The following is a 15546-nucleotide window of genomic DNA, read 5'->3' on the forward strand; positions in this document are numbered from 1 at the left end:
CTAATCAAGATGGCATAGCTCTTGCATCGGTTGAACTCTTTTGGTGGTTTTGATTGCTTTCGTTGTCCTCATTTCATAGAATCTCACACAGTAGCACTCAGAGCCTTGTTCTCTTGGTGACTTTATTATGTTTTTTTTTAGCGTTATAAAAAAAGGGCAATAGCATGACAGGCCAGACAGAGGCGCTTGGCAACGTTATGTACAAAGAGGAAGAAGGAAGGGCAGGAATGCACAGACCAGGGAATGACAACAGCTCACGACCCCGTCCTGATGACAGCATCTTATCAGAATTTTTCTGCCCAACATGAAAAGTCCAAGTATGCTATCCACACAAGAGGTAGGCCAGGAGCGAGGCCAGGGACTTCCTTAGGAGACCAGAGTTGGGGCTAAAACCGTTTGTTTGGTGATGCAGGGAATCTTGTCAAAAACTCAACACAATGGCCCCTGAATTGGCAAGGGAACTGAATCATTCTCATATCAGCTTTGCTCTATGAGAGATCTATGTATATACATTTCAAATAGAGTTATAATGCAAGTGAGTTTTTATTATTTTGAAGATTCCCTGATGGCCCATTATTAGGCACAGCCAAGATACAAAGAAATGCATTACCAGCAAAAAAAAAAAAAAAAAAAAAAAAGTGATCCCATAGTAGTAGTAGAAGTAGTTTGTCCACTGAGGAAGGTGATAAAAAAATGTCCAAGTGAAAGCCAGAGAGGACAAAAGCAGGAGTCAGTCCGTTTTTGGGGTGTTAGACCTTTTTTTTTTGACTTGATGTCTGCATCACATCCCCCTCCCCTTCCCTCAGAGTCCCCCACACTGGCCATGCTCTCAGCTGCAGGGTCCAATGCTCAACCTGCATAAAAAAAGCAGAGCTGAGTCATTTTTCAAATGTAACGCCATGTCACTCTGAGACACATCAATATTATGCACAAATCCCAACATGCACTTGCCTATGTCAATTTCTTGGCTTTGTTGTAGAGCGAGTCCACTACTTTGCTCATGTTCTGAATTGTTTCAAGGGCCGCTTCATACGTTTTGTCTACTGGAGGTTCGTCAAATACAATCAGGACACCTTCCCCTTGGTCAAGGATTCCTAAATGCATTAAAAAAACATTATAAATCAGTAAAAACATCTGAAGGGACCAAAAATATTTAATTTCAAAACACAAAATGTGCACACTTGACTGGGTAAAAATATAGACCGCGACATTCAGTCCAATTCCTGAAATGAATGACTCTTTTGAGCAAGTTTTACAGATTTCAGATGGTTTGAATTAATGTAAGAGTCATATTTATTGAATTCATTATTTTTCTTAATTACAAAGTTTATTGCACTTGCAAAAAGTTATGTGAACTCAGTAAGTATTAAGGAAAATGCAAACTGAATGAGTTACATCTCCCAACATGCTTTGCTTTGGACTGTATAATACTTTACGCCAAAATTCAATGTTACTAATAGGATTTGGAGTTTGTATTAATGATTTTTTTTTTTAAATAAAAGTAATGTTTCATCTATACCATTTAAGCAGTTTCATTTAATGTTAAGAAATGAAAGTACTCAAATATTTATTTTTTATAATTAAAGAGGAAATCAATTTCCACAAAATCAAGTCACTGGGTTTTACAGTGTATAAATTAATGGCAGAATTAGAAGAGAGTATCTTCTATCTAAATTATACCCAAATAAAGCACAGAATCAAATGAAAATCTGAATTGAAAATGTTAATCAACGTTTGCACACAGTCCCGTGTCTGACAGGGCACTTATGAAATAAAAGACAAGGATGATGGCATACCGTGGAATTTCTGGTCTAAAATCATCTGTGACAGCTTCCTTTCAACATCCCCCTGAAGAGATAATGAAAGAGAAGGGATGAGAATTGCTTAAAACACAACTGCACACAAGAAACAGTGAGAGTTTGCTCGCCATTTAAAAAGTCCTTACCTTGGAGAGTTTTATTAGCTTAGAAATGTGTTCAATCTGTTGGCATAGAAGAGCAATTTTAGTACACAAGTAGGCCTAAGCGTTTTAAGAACTCACATTGAGGTAAAGCATGTCATTACCTGCACTCTGGAGAAGGGCTCAATGACCCTTATGAGGTTTTGTTCCAGCAGATTGTCGTAGAGTTTGGCCAGGTGGGTGCTTATGATGGGATCCTCCCGCAGCTCAGCTTTGTACTCTGTTAAAGCCTGAATGCAGATCATAGAGAAGGACATTAAAGAACAAAAAATTCTAAAAATAAATTAATAAACAAGTTAATGTTTTGAGCATCTGAGCACCTTCTCAAAGTCTGCAAGTGACCTGTTCTTGCTGGCTTGGGCCACACATTTAAGTGCATCTGTCTACAGAAAGAGAGAAACAGGACAAGTTAATCCACATAATCCTCTGCCAACAGACACAACAGAAAAACATCACCTTGTCAAGCAGCACACAGGGTCAGGTGCTGGGACTGTGTGCATATTAGAGGGCACTGCAGGGTCATATAAAAGTAACCCTCAATTTAACATTTTTACACTACTGTTCTCAAAGTTTAAGGTCAGTAGATTTTAATATTTTTGATATAATGCTTTTAAAAGAAACAATTGGACTATATTTTTTTATGATTTCTTAGAAGAATTAAAAATCTTTTGTTACATTACTGTCTCTTGAACAATTTAACAAAAATAATTTAATTCTTATGAAACTTAAAACAGTGTATAACATCACAATTAAAGGTCGTGTAAAAACTACACCATGAGATTGAATGAAGACACTTTGGCTCAGACATCTACCTGTCTGCCAGCATATCTGAGGGCAAGCTTTCCACTGATCAGTGCCTGCACATCCTCTGGCCTGTAAAAACAAAAATATATAGGTTTAACGAGCCCAAAGGTCTTTAAGAAAGAGAAAAAAAGTGACACTAGAAACCCCAGGACTCACGAGTTGAGCATGATCTTGCAGAGGAGCATGTACTTGAGTGCAGTGATGGCACGGGGACTGTCAATAGAGTCATAGCCTTCAAAAGCCTCATAAAAGTATGAATATGCTGTCTTCCAGTCCTTCTCCTCAGCAGCGTGAATAATGCCTGCAAGGAAAAAAAAAAAAAAAAAGGAGGTGATGCACTCAGTACAAGAACTCTATATATGCAGTATGTCCAAAACAAGCTCAAAAATCCCCATGTTGATAAACCTTGTAAATCAATATATCACATACAATCAGTTTTACCTCCATTTGCTCAACTTAAGTAATGCACATAACTCTTAATTAAACGTTTGCAGAAAGATGGCTCAGTATCGATGATGCATAATGAATTATGGCTGCTAATACTGTAATGGTGCGCACACACTGATGTGGAGCAGAGCAAGCGTGTGATTGTGTGAGTGACAGTGCAGCAGAAAAAGCACAGAGAGCGTCGAAAAGGTTGGAAAACACTTGACTTAATGCAAATATCAAGCCAAAATCCTAGGTGGCAGAAAAGCTGTGAGAAGGTTTAAAATACACACCAACTCCAGCACAGACTGCGCAAGTCATTTGTAATGCATGTTAAATATTGGAGGCTTCCACTATGAAATTCACATGGCAAAGTTGCAACTTTCCAAACTCAGTGTCTACGCGATAAATGATTTGGCTGTGTGTTTAAAAAAACAGAATAATTTAAAAAAAAAGGCTCCTGACACACACCTAAGTGGATGTGATGTGGCTTTCTGAGAAGCAAGACAGTCACTGGTTTTGCAGTAAGTATTTCAGACAGATTCTATTGATGCACACTATTTCGATCGATGCATGTGAATGTTACAATAAAAACAAATGTGTGCAGACTGGTTGCGAATATATCTTGTTGCACAGCAACTTTGCTTTCAGTGTCTTCTGTGGAAATATACCTGACTGCATGTCTAGAGCAGCCTGCAGCTTTGGGGGGCAGTAGATGGCGTTTGCTGTGGTCCTGGCAGAGGTGAGAGCCGCTCTGGCCTTGGGCAAGTTGCTCAGTGCATGATATGTCTTGCTTTCCAGCAGCTGGAGCTCCACCAGCAGAGCTTTATCATCCATCTTCTTCAGCTCTTGCAGGAGCTGAGAGCCTGGTGGACGAGGAAGAAGAGGACAGTGGTTACAGACCACGAATACTTTGCTCTAGCTTAAGAACATGAAGGTGTCAACAACAAGGGACTCACCAAGCTGTAGAGCCTCTTGGTAACGTTTGGTGTCAAAGTATAAAGAGACCAGACGGGCCTAAAGGATTGAAGTAACAGTAATAAGAAAGTAGGTTTTTCGAACTCATATCCTTTTTGTTTTTAGCAGCTCTGACAGCAAAACAATAAATAGTGCTTGAAAACATTGGATTCTACCCAAATAGAACTGATATGTGGGTTTTAATTCTGGTTCAAAACTGATTTAGACTGCCATTTTAGTCTGAACAGACAGACTGGATTTCAATTAATTTGCAACATACATTACAGTTCAAAATATCAGGGTCAGCAAGATTATAAAAAAAATTTTTTTTAAAGAAATTAGAGCTGGCCAATATATCGCTTTGTGTGTATTAACTGATTCATGTGAATCATTCAAATAAGAAGTATACGACACCAAAGACAGGAGTAATTATGCTTAAAAAAAAAATCAGCTTTGCCATCACAGGAATACATTTTGGATTTAAGATATATTAAAACATAAAACAGTTATTTTAAATGGCTGTGAAGTAGTGACAGTTCTGTCAAGATCACATGATCAGCCACATAACCCAGTCCCTTTACCTCGGTACAAACATCAGTAACACATTGTCCAAGCCAACAAAAAAATTACAGAATGCACCTTCTGAAACAGCTAGATATAGCAACAGTAACGAATGTTGTTTTCTCAAGTCTCAGATTTAGCCTCTAAGTGTGCTCACCTCCAGGGCCTGCCGTAGAAAGGTCCTTTTCTCTGATTTGGCCCATTCAATGCACTCCAAACACAACTCCACCTCCTGACCGGTAGCTGCCTCCATGTCCAAGAACATGTCAAGCAGAGAGCGCACCAACCGTGCTGCCTTTGCTTTGCTGATGGAGTTCAGGAACGGTCGGACATACTTCAGCAAACCTCCCAATTCTGCAAAAAGCACCAATATATGCACAATAGCTATTAACCTTGAGAAAAATGAATGCTGACAAGAGTATTTGCCTTTAAAAAAACATCAAAACCATTAGTGTGTGTGAATACTGATTGGGCCATGATGTTTACCAGCAGCTTGTCCAGTCTTGGCCAGCAGTCCACCCAGCTCCAAGATACTCTGCTCTTTGACACGCACAGCCTCTTCATCATTGTCTTGGATGTCTCGTTTGACTGTGAATATACACAGAGTTTTATTGTATATATATATATATATATATATATATATATATATATATATATATATATATATATATATATATATATATATATATATATGCATATTTCCATATACAAGTTGCTCCGAGCTAAAATTAATTAAACTTTTAAAATTCATTTAGGAATGCCTTGAAAGTTTCTAAAATAGGCTACTTAGTGCCATGTTAATTTAATTTAGATTATAATTTGATTTGCTTATTAAATATCCCTTTTTTTGCAATATTTATTTTCTCTGTATGCCGTTTGGATTTATCGTAAAAAAAACCGCCCATTTGTTATATGAAGAAGTTTTAAAAAAAGGTTAAAACGCTTGAAACATGAGATTCTGCAGAAGATGCGTAAAAAAATGGAGTGGCATGCTATCAAATTATCCGTGACAAACTAACACGCATCAAACTTAATACCAAACTAAACTTGCTGACGCTGACATTTTATAGCGTAACTATGCGATCGGAGAGAAAAGTATTTGACCACTGACTTTAAATGTAAAGAAACCTCGTCGTGTTTTTATACCTCATATCTACCACAATGTAGTTTAAATTACATTTTTCAGACTTTCTTGGCATCAATTGTCCACCGTGTTAATTCATACGTAAATATTATAAGAAGCCAGAATGTCACTAGCTAGCGAAGCTAATTCAGTTGTCATGCAAAGTTGTGGCAGTCCCTTCATTTAGAAAACGCCAATCATTTCTCTAATTGTACATAAGCATAATTAGGACACCGATCACCTAAACACAAACATTTATTTATCCCAGTTTTCCGAAATACATTCAGATGACCACTAAATGGGGATTCGCGTTCATTTAGAACTGAAGCTAGCTGATTAGCTAACTGTTTACACTGGTGGCAGTTTCACTGAAAATTGTCTTCTCTTCAAACAGCCCTACAGTCAACAAGCAATAAAACTACTCTTGATGACAAAGTCTAAAAGAGCGCAGCAGCTCGTTTATAAAGTTAACAGTTATTAATATCACAGTGTATCGGTCCGGCTACAGTCTCTCACGCCTGTCACAGTGAGTCAGCAGCATGAAACCGGCTAACACATTTAGCTGCTGTTCTACAAATCACACGAGGGACATGGTCCGTGTGTTAAAAGCACAGTTTCTTCTACTAAAATAACACAAGAGGTCCAAAGGTCATCGGGACAGAAGACGCTTACCTATGGCATGTAAAATGTCAATGGACGCATTCCGATCCGTGCTGAGCAGCGACTGTGCTCTCTGAAACTCTACCGCCGCAGCCGCCATCTTACCAATTCACCAATTGCCTGATTCACATAACAATCATCACTACACACGCTACCGGAAGCGCCGCAGAGGCCGCTGGGAGATTGAGTTTACAGAGGCAGTATGACTCATTCCAGTAGGATGTGCGGGGCTTAGCTTATCAGAAATACAGTTTTTATAGTCTCAACCCATTTTTTAAAAATACTTGTTAACTTCTTCTTTTTTTACTTCTTCACTTAGTAAGCACATCGCAATTTATTGCGACAGCGTTGCAAATATTTTCAAATAGCTAGGCTAAATTTAGTGAAGACATTTTTCAACTTACAGAGGTGGGCAAAATTGTTAGAACGCTGGATATTTAAGAGGTTTCGTTTGTTTTCATTAAATTGACCGCCACGCAACACCCATAAAATGAACTATTGCTGAAACTATTGATGGATTGACCCCTCAAAGTCAGGTCGAGCAAATTTATGGTGAGATGGAAAGTAAACTGGACAGATCTGTTGTACACTCAGAAGTCATGTGATGACATTAAATAGGAATACTGACACTATGCCAGAGGGATGTGTTGCTGTAATTGCTGCAAAAGGTGGACATATCAAATATTAAAGTTAAAAGAGGATAAAAACAGTATGACTCACTCCATCTGTTGTTTGTTGTGCTCAAAGCAACCATCTGCATGTTCGCAACCATTAGGAAATAAAATCATGCTTTGGGGGCAAAAAAGGTTAATATTTTCAGACCTGTAAGGTCTATTAGCTAGCTATTTTGACAACAACTGTATATATGTAACCTATTCTTTTCTCACTCAGACACAGCCACCACAAAAGTTCTTTGAATTTAGTTAATTATTTTTAAACTTAAATTTAACCTTAAACCATATATGTACAAAAAAACATAATAATAATAAAACATGTCTCAATGAAGCATTAGAAAGAACTGTTATTCTTGATTTGTAAAATATGAAATGCTTTGGTAGTTTTAGTGGATTTGAATGTGAAATTCTGCTGTGCCAAGCAAAAAATGTTTGTATTGAAAGTGAAGCTTTTAATGTAAACTTACTTGAATGCTGTGAACAACTGAATTTTCGAGAATTTAGATAGATAGATTTCATCTTAGCCTACACCTTCACTTAATCTGAAGTGCTGCTTCATCAATGATTCATCAATGACACGTAACGGTGTAAAACACCGTCGCCACCGAAAACTATTTCTTACTATTGTAAAGTGAGAGCAGGATGATTGGATAAGCATGACAGATAGAGAGTGTGTGTGTGGGTGTGAGAGAGATCGGAGGGGGATGGGGTTGCCCATTCAAGTCACTGCGCCACTGAGCTCTACAAAGGCTCGGCGACATTACTGCACATCAGGATTTAAGTTAATCTGTCTCGAGCGTTGTGTGTGAGACTTTCCACACTCTCTGGGTCTTGATTAAAGACTGTAATCTGTCAACAGCTGGCCCGTCATGCAGAAACAGGGCATCTAAAGTTAAAAGTCTACCTTTCACGTTGAAGCTCAGGAAGCGCTATAACAGCTGCTCGGTGCTGTGGACAGCGCGCACATGAAGCATCAGGGACAGATAACCTGAGGGAGCCCAGCCACCCATCTGAGATTCGGCTTCTCCACGAGAGCGCACCAATGACCCCGCTCTCTGGAAAAATAGCGGTCAATGATCGAAGTCTGACGCGGAGCTTTATTTTTACGCATTTCTAGTTACATTCGAGCCTGGCGTGTAATTCCTCCGCCTGCGCAGTTCAACAGCAAGATCACAGACGGGCAGACGTAAAACAGACCCGAGATTGATTGTGATGAACGAGAAGCAACAAAATTGCCCTGTATCGAGGGTTTATGTGGGAAGACGTGGCGCGCATCTGGGAAGTAACCTTAGCAACCGGAGAATCCTGAACCCTGCATCGTTGCTTTACGTAGAAGCATTATTTCATCGCTGACGTCCCATTTTCAGAACCTTGGACAACGACGAGCACGTTCCACAGTGCGACACGCTGAGGAAAAAGAGGATACTCGACGAATATTTATATATTTACCTATTCTTCTTCTTCTATATCTACATTTATCACAGCGAGGAAGACGGATTGATTAGTAAGTAACCGACATTTTATGTATATAAACCATTTATGCTGTTTTTTAAATTCAAACGATGTTCCTTTCAAAAACGCATTTCGCTCTAAAACTGTTGGCAAAATAAGAAAACCCGAATCGTACCGTGCACACGAGCCCATCGTTATAAAGATGCTATCTTGATTTACGACTGCTCGTTTTGTCTGAAGCGTGATGTTCTCATTTCCTCGTGTTGACCCACTAAACATTTTAAAGACCTCGGTAAATGATCGGTTCCAAAACGTTTTAAAGCTTAAATGTAATCATTTGTGAGTCAGCTAACAATTTCCAGTCTGCGCCGAGAGGTGTTTTTTTTTTTACAAATGGATATGAATTGAGAATGAATATGTTTACATTCTCGCCTTCCATTTTGAAGCTAAGATGGATGCTTTCGCATATTCTGCTGAATCTCCTGGTGAATCGCATACCAGCTGTACAGTTCAGTAAAAAAAGAGAAATCTACCTGTATATGTATCAAAAATAATTGTAAGATTTTTACATTTGGGTTTCGATCCATGCCGTACAATATATATAGAAATCCATACATGTTTTGCACGTGTCTGTATGTACTGTTTAATTGGTGATGGTGGTTTCATCAAAACTACAGCTTAATTTAGAACAGTATTGTGTATCTAAACATTCGTATTTATGTCTTTAATGGGCAGATTCTGTATCTAAAGACCCCGTAATAATCAAGGCAACATGGGAACTGTACTCTCAGTCTCCCCGAGCTACCGAAAGGCAGGCCTGTTTGATGAAATACCACCCCCTCTGGCACATTATACAGCTGTGCAGAACAGTAAAAACGCCAAGGACAAGAGCTTGAAGCGTCAGTCGCTCATCAATGTCCTGCCATGGAAGCGCATCGTGGCAGCTTCGGCCAAGAGAAAAGGTTCTAAGAAGCTGGCCTCTGGGGACAGTCAAGATGAAGAGAGCGTGGGCACCCTCAACAGCCAAAACCTGAAGAAGTCCCAGTCTTGTGCCAACCTCTCCGGCTTCACCCAGGAGCCGGCCGTGAGCTCCATTCCCACCTCCAAAACCACCGCCAATGTGGCCTCCACTGCGAAGAGGACCTCCATCACTGGATCGGTGGGCCAGGCGACCAACGCGGGCACACCCAAACGAGTGATCGTGCAGGCCTCCACCAGCGAGCTCTTAAGGAGCCTGGGCGAGTTCTTGTGTCGCCGCTGCTACCGTCTGAAGCGCCTCTCACCCGCCGACCCCGTCCTGTGGCTGCGTAGCGTGGACCGTTCCCTTCTGCTGCAGGGCTGGCAGGACCAGGGCTTCATCACCCCCGCGAACGTGGTCTTCCTCTACATGCTCTGCCGTGAGGTCATTTCGGCCGAGGTGTCCAGTGAGCGCGAGCTACAGGCCGAGCTGCTCACTTGCCTCTACCTGTCCTACTCCTACATGGGAAACGAGATTTCATACCCGCTCAAGCCCTTCCTGGTGGAGACGGATAAGGATGCCTTCTGGAATCGCAGTCTGGCGATCATCAACCGCATGAGTAGCAAAATGCTCCAGCTTAACTCTGACCCGCACTACTTCACGCAGGTTTTCGCTGACCTGAAAAACGAAAGTCAAAAGGAGGAGGAGAGCCGGCTGCTTATAGGCCTGGATCGATAAGTAAGGCGTTGGTGCATAAACAGAAAAAGAATGTGCATAAAAAGTTTGTGCACACACACAAAAAAACATTGTTTTCTTTGTTTTGTTTTTTTTACAAAAAACACTTTAGTGTCATTAGTATTAAAAAGCTTCAGAGCATAGTTTTGAAGCTTATTTGTAGCAATGAATGCGACTAGAAGGAATAGTTCACCTATAAATAAGAATGTGTACTTTTTACTCATCCTCAGGCCACCCAAGATGAGTTGAGTTTGTCTCACTCGCTCACTAATAGATCATCTGCAGTGAATGGGTGCTGTCGTAATTTTTTATTTAATTTATTTTTATTTGTCCAGGAAAAGACAATTAATTACTGAGATTAAAAGAAATCTCTTCTTCCAGGAAGTCCTGGCCAATATGGCAGCGCAAAATAAAATTCACATAAACGTAAAAGTAACATACCAAAAAACAAAGAATAATACACAAATAAAGCAAAACGATAATCATAACTAAACATTTTAATTAAAACAGATTTTTTTTTAAATAATATTCAAAGAAAGAATTGCTTCTAGTGGAGTATTGATCTGAAAATCATTCCACAACCAAGGATCAAAGTAAGAAAAGCAGATTTTCCATGTTCACCCCAGGTACTTCTAATTAAATCCCAATTGAAGATCTGGTTGAGTAGTTATTTCTACACAAACTTAAAAGCTTACTAATATACTTTAGAGGCATACCCCGCAATGAGAGCCCAAACAGCTGATGAAGACATCCACAAGACTCTATCAATTATAAGGTCTATCAATGAATGTCTTTTGAAGTAAAAAGCTGTCTGTTTGTATTAAAAAGGAGTTTAATCTAATATATGAGTCTTCTATTCATGTTATTGCTTTCACCAGAGAAGTGCGGACCAATAAAGCGCCGTTTGCAAACAAAAACTGTTCAAAACCAACGGCACCCGTTCACTGCAGAAGATTTATTAGTGATGCTAAATTTCTCCAAATCTGTTTTGATGCACAAACAAATTCATCTACATCTTGGATGGTGTGATAGTGAGTAAATGTTCAAGAAATTCTTATTTTTTAGTGAACTATTCCTTTAAGGTCTGACCAAGACGCAGGACGACACCTTGCCAGCCAACAAGGTGTTCATTGACGGGTCGCGTGGCGTTCCTGAGGTCAACGAATCAACTGCAGGATAAACCGACCGTGCAGCATGTCGACCTTTCCAAGTGATTCCATCCACACACAAACACGAGCAGCAGTCTTTATGACTCCCAATAAAAAATGCTTCTTGACTCTTGACTGAATTGAAAAGCAATCCTTACAGCTTGCCGTGCTCACAACAGACTGAGTAGTTTGAAAACGAGAGCCGAGTTAGCGACACTTTCAAAATTGTACAAACCAAAGACTCTAGTTTGACCTTCTGCGATTTCTACATTCACATAAATCCTACACATTGAGGAAGTGATATATATATGAGGACCGTGAACTGCTGCTCTTGCATGGCATCACGTTTTCAACTTGTTACGTTTGTTTAGCATATCTTAGTGGCCTTTAAAGAAGGTCTGGGTCTTAAACTGCTGCAGGTTCGAGGCCATTTGTTGAGGTGGTCTGTCCAAACATACATCAGTTGTTGTTGTTAATGACATTCTATATTAAGGAAATTTATTGTTCTTTACGAGCTAAAATGATTCACAATTTGTGATGAAGAAACGACCGCACCGCTTCCAACTTTCATTCTGAGAAGGAGACTTGTTTTCCAAGTTGCGCTACCTATCGTCATTATTGAAAAGAACTGAAATGTCTAATAGGGAACAAACAAACGGAGAGGTAGATATTTTATGTATTTTCAACAGCAAGTACTGTATGTTCTTATACGGGTGTTAATGCATGCTTCTTTGACCGACCACACACTTTTTAAAAGATCTTTGTTTATGATTTGATGGTCACAATTTTTGTATGATGTTCTTTTGGACGGTGTTCCAAAACTAATGTGCCATAAAGACATAAAAGTTATAAAAGTCAGCTAGAAGTACACTAAGTTTTTGTAGCCTTCTCATTAGGAAAGGGATATTTTTGAAGGGGCAGAGGAGAAGGGGCATTATAGAAAGACTTGAGTAGGAGACATACAATGTCACAAATATTTTGTTAAAAAAGAAAGGGAAAAATGCTTGTATTGTTGAAAATCGCAATCGTTTTCCATCCATTATAATGTCCAGAATACTATTTTCATAATTATGCTTGCATACGAAACCCTACAGTTATTTTAAATACACAAAAGCCCTATATCAGATACAAGAAACTCTGAAAAACATAATAGTGCAAGAGTCACATGCTAAAAAAGTAACCGTTACTATTTAGCTTAGAAAAGGCCTGTTAAAAGAAAGCACTTACAAAAATGATACATATTAATTTTGCCCAAAAACACTCCTTTTTAGTCTTCTTTTTTTCCAGCAATGTGTGCGCTCTCACGTATCTGAGAGAGAGTATTAACAAATTTGAGAACACAGTTGGTTTGATTTCACTTCCGTAATTGGACACACGCTACAAACCAGTGTTAATAGTAGATTGGTTGCTGATGAGATGTTTTAAAGTGATGTAATCAGTAATCATCCTGAGAACAAGGTGCAGTCGTTCCTGTGAATGAGAGATTTTCATCAGCATTTTCTCGATGCGTTGTTCACTCATTGTTCAAGCTTATATGACTTGAGGACAAGCGCACCATTTTGTTAAAGGTGATGAAGGAGGTACTTTAAAGCAGTTCACGGGTATAATATTAACATTTGCAAAGGGGTTCAATAGATATTTGACTCTTAACAGGCCTTTGTGGAAGTGCAGCAGCTTTTCAATATGCAAACGATAAGATACTGATGAAATGCTAAGAAGAATTACCTGTAGCACACAAAAGTGATCAAATCAACTCAGATGGCAGGTCATCTGTGGCCTGATTGCACTACATTTAGCAATATGCATATTTGAAGATTTAAAGATCAATGACTAACAAAAGCTAACAGAACATAGTCTTTAAACCCATTTTTGTCTTTTGTAAGTTTTTTTTCAGTTGATGTATGAGATCATTTAAACACAAAGGTATTTTCTGATCATTTGGTGATATCGTATCTACATTTACCCCCCCATATTTTGTGTCTGGCCTCATTCTGATGAGACTTTCTGATGGTGCTATTGATGCAGATATCACGTTTTACCCATAACAAGACCTTTCTCATTGGTTAGCTGAATGTAGTTAAGTTTTGTACGAAGGGCAAAAAGACATTGACGCTACAACAACAATGGCTGCATTGGTAGAACGGGAAACAGGACGCTATGATAACGGACCATAACAGATCGGCTTGGAGAAAGGCCATTATTACAGCAACTCTGTTCTTGTCATAGATAACGAAAGAGGCAAAATTGTGTTATTATGTTTTATACAATTTTTGTGGTTGACGTAACATTCTTCAACAGAGAAAAAAACTGTATAGCAACAAGAGACTGATATATGATTTTCTCTTTTCTTTATGTTTCACGTTGTGTGAACTTCGTTGATCAAAATGAAACAACAATGAGATGTAACTAATATATTTAAAGAAGCAATCTGTTACAGTATATGCGTGTGTATGAATGTGAGTTTGTGCAATGACTTTGGTCAACTCTTCTATCTACTTTATATAAAAATGTGCATTTGCAAGCAAAAACATCGATTACGTGTCCTGTTTTTTATTCTACGTTTCATGCATATGACTTATATACATATATACTTTTGCATCTACGTACTTTTTTATTTTTAACACACGGATTACCGCTTGACATGTGCACGACAGAATTTAATTTCTTACATATTTATAATATTTTTCTCCTCATTCCGTGACCATACATTACACGTGTAAGACACGGGCACCTCATTGACTAGTAATGAGAGGCAACTGCAGTATTACGTAACTCAATAGGCTACACATCACAATGCGGCACACTGCCATCTGCTGGAGAACATGTCCCAGATTGAGTGAAGAAGCGTGTATTTTCCTATCAGCAGCCTATGTATTTTTGTGGATGGGTGGGGTGAAGCTTTCAGCGCCGCCTCCGTCCTGCTAGCTAGGCTTAACTGACATCTTACTGCAGACGCGGCTATTGCAGATGTTAAAACAGCCCAGTCACTTAAATGCTTTCTAATTTGCAAGGTTCGTAGAGTGTCCTGTGGCTTACATGTAAGCTTCAGACGCCGTTGACACACGGTGAGGGCGAGTTAATGGCGCTAACACCAAATTAGGCCTACTGTTCGCAAACAGGTTTCCCGAGGGAAGAAAGTTTCCCTGCCTGTCATTGGTCTGTGAACAGATAGCCCCGCCCCACAGTGATGCGGTGTTGTTAGTGTTAATTCAGCTATTAAATTCGTTTTCAGGAACTGAAATACAGGTAAATAAAAATATACACCATGCATATAAAAACTTAAAACCGAAACGAAAATTAGAAAACATTTTCAATTAAATGCACTAAAAAGTACTAAATATAGTACTAAAAGTTCTATATAGAAATATATATATATATATATATATATATATATATATATATATATATATATATATATATATATATATATAATTAATTAAAATGAATTTGATTAAAATGAAATGAATTATTAAAAACTAAAATAAAAATAAAAAGTAAAATATAAAAACTAAAGCATAGTATATATATATATATATATATATATATATATATATATATATATATATATATATATATATATATATATAATGATAGTATTATGATAAAACTCATCCAAAGACGTTTTTCCAAATAACGCAAGTTACACTTTTATCCAAATTACGCTAGATGTCAGTGATCACTTAAAATTCAGTAATATTCTGAATTTGTCTCTAAGTTTGGTTCTGATTGGTCCTTAAATCCCTTTTAATATATGTGATTTATGTTTATTGTGATTAAATAATAACAATAATAAAGAAAATATTTAATAGAAATAAATATAATAATAATAATAATAATAATAATAATAATAATAATAATAATAATAATAATATAAAGAATATAAACATTTATCAAGAGTCAATGTTCTTACAGCCTACCTTACTATGTCAGCTATCACGGCCAAAAAATGTCAGTAGTCATAAAGTGTGTGCATAAGCATTATGAAATAATGAATGTAGCTTGCATGCTTGTCCACACGCTTTATGACAGGCTGACCGAGCCTCTAACCAGAATGCCTATTTAAAATCTAAGAGCATAGACACTGTAAG

The 15546-nt window shown here is 38.2% G+C and overlaps 2 protein-coding genes across 2 annotated transcripts; one reads left to right on the top strand and one right to left on the bottom strand.

Moving 5' to 3' along the window:
- Positions 1 to 104: 104 nt before the first annotated feature.
- On the bottom strand, positions 105 to 6654 carry psmd11a (proteasome 26S subunit, non-ATPase 11a). Its single transcript, XM_043235287.1, has 13 exons — positions 6504 to 6654; positions 5195 to 5296; positions 4866 to 5062; positions 4150 to 4207; positions 3862 to 4056; positions 2921 to 3065; positions 2773 to 2833; positions 2281 to 2343; positions 2065 to 2190; positions 1946 to 1981; positions 1797 to 1848; positions 952 to 1094; positions 105 to 854 (listed from the first exon to the last, which is right to left on the bottom strand). Exons 1-12 carry the CDS (start codon positions 6589 to 6591, stop codon positions 952 to 954), a joined length of 1266 nt encoding a protein of 421 aa, XP_043091222.1. The 5' UTR covers positions 6592 to 6654; the 3' UTR covers positions 105 to 854.
- Positions 6655 to 7890: 1236 nt separating this feature from the next.
- Positions 7891 to 13990, top strand: cdk5r1a (cyclin-dependent kinase 5, regulatory subunit 1a (p35)). The gene is made up of 2 exons (XM_043235288.1): positions 7891 to 8669; positions 9353 to 13990. The coding sequence occupies exon 2, from the start codon at positions 9390 to 9392 to the stop codon at positions 10311 to 10313; it is 924 nt and encodes a 307-aa protein (XP_043091223.1). The 5' UTR covers positions 7891 to 8669; positions 9353 to 9389; the 3' UTR covers positions 10314 to 13990.
- Positions 13991 to 15546: the final 1556 nt, after the last annotated feature.

The sequence above is a fragment of the Puntigrus tetrazona genome, chromosome 3, assembly GCF_018831695.1.
Source record: "Puntigrus tetrazona isolate hp1 chromosome 3, ASM1883169v1, whole genome shotgun sequence".
NCBI classification, from domain to species: domain Eukaryota; kingdom Metazoa; phylum Chordata; class Actinopteri; order Cypriniformes; family Cyprinidae; genus Puntigrus; species Puntigrus tetrazona.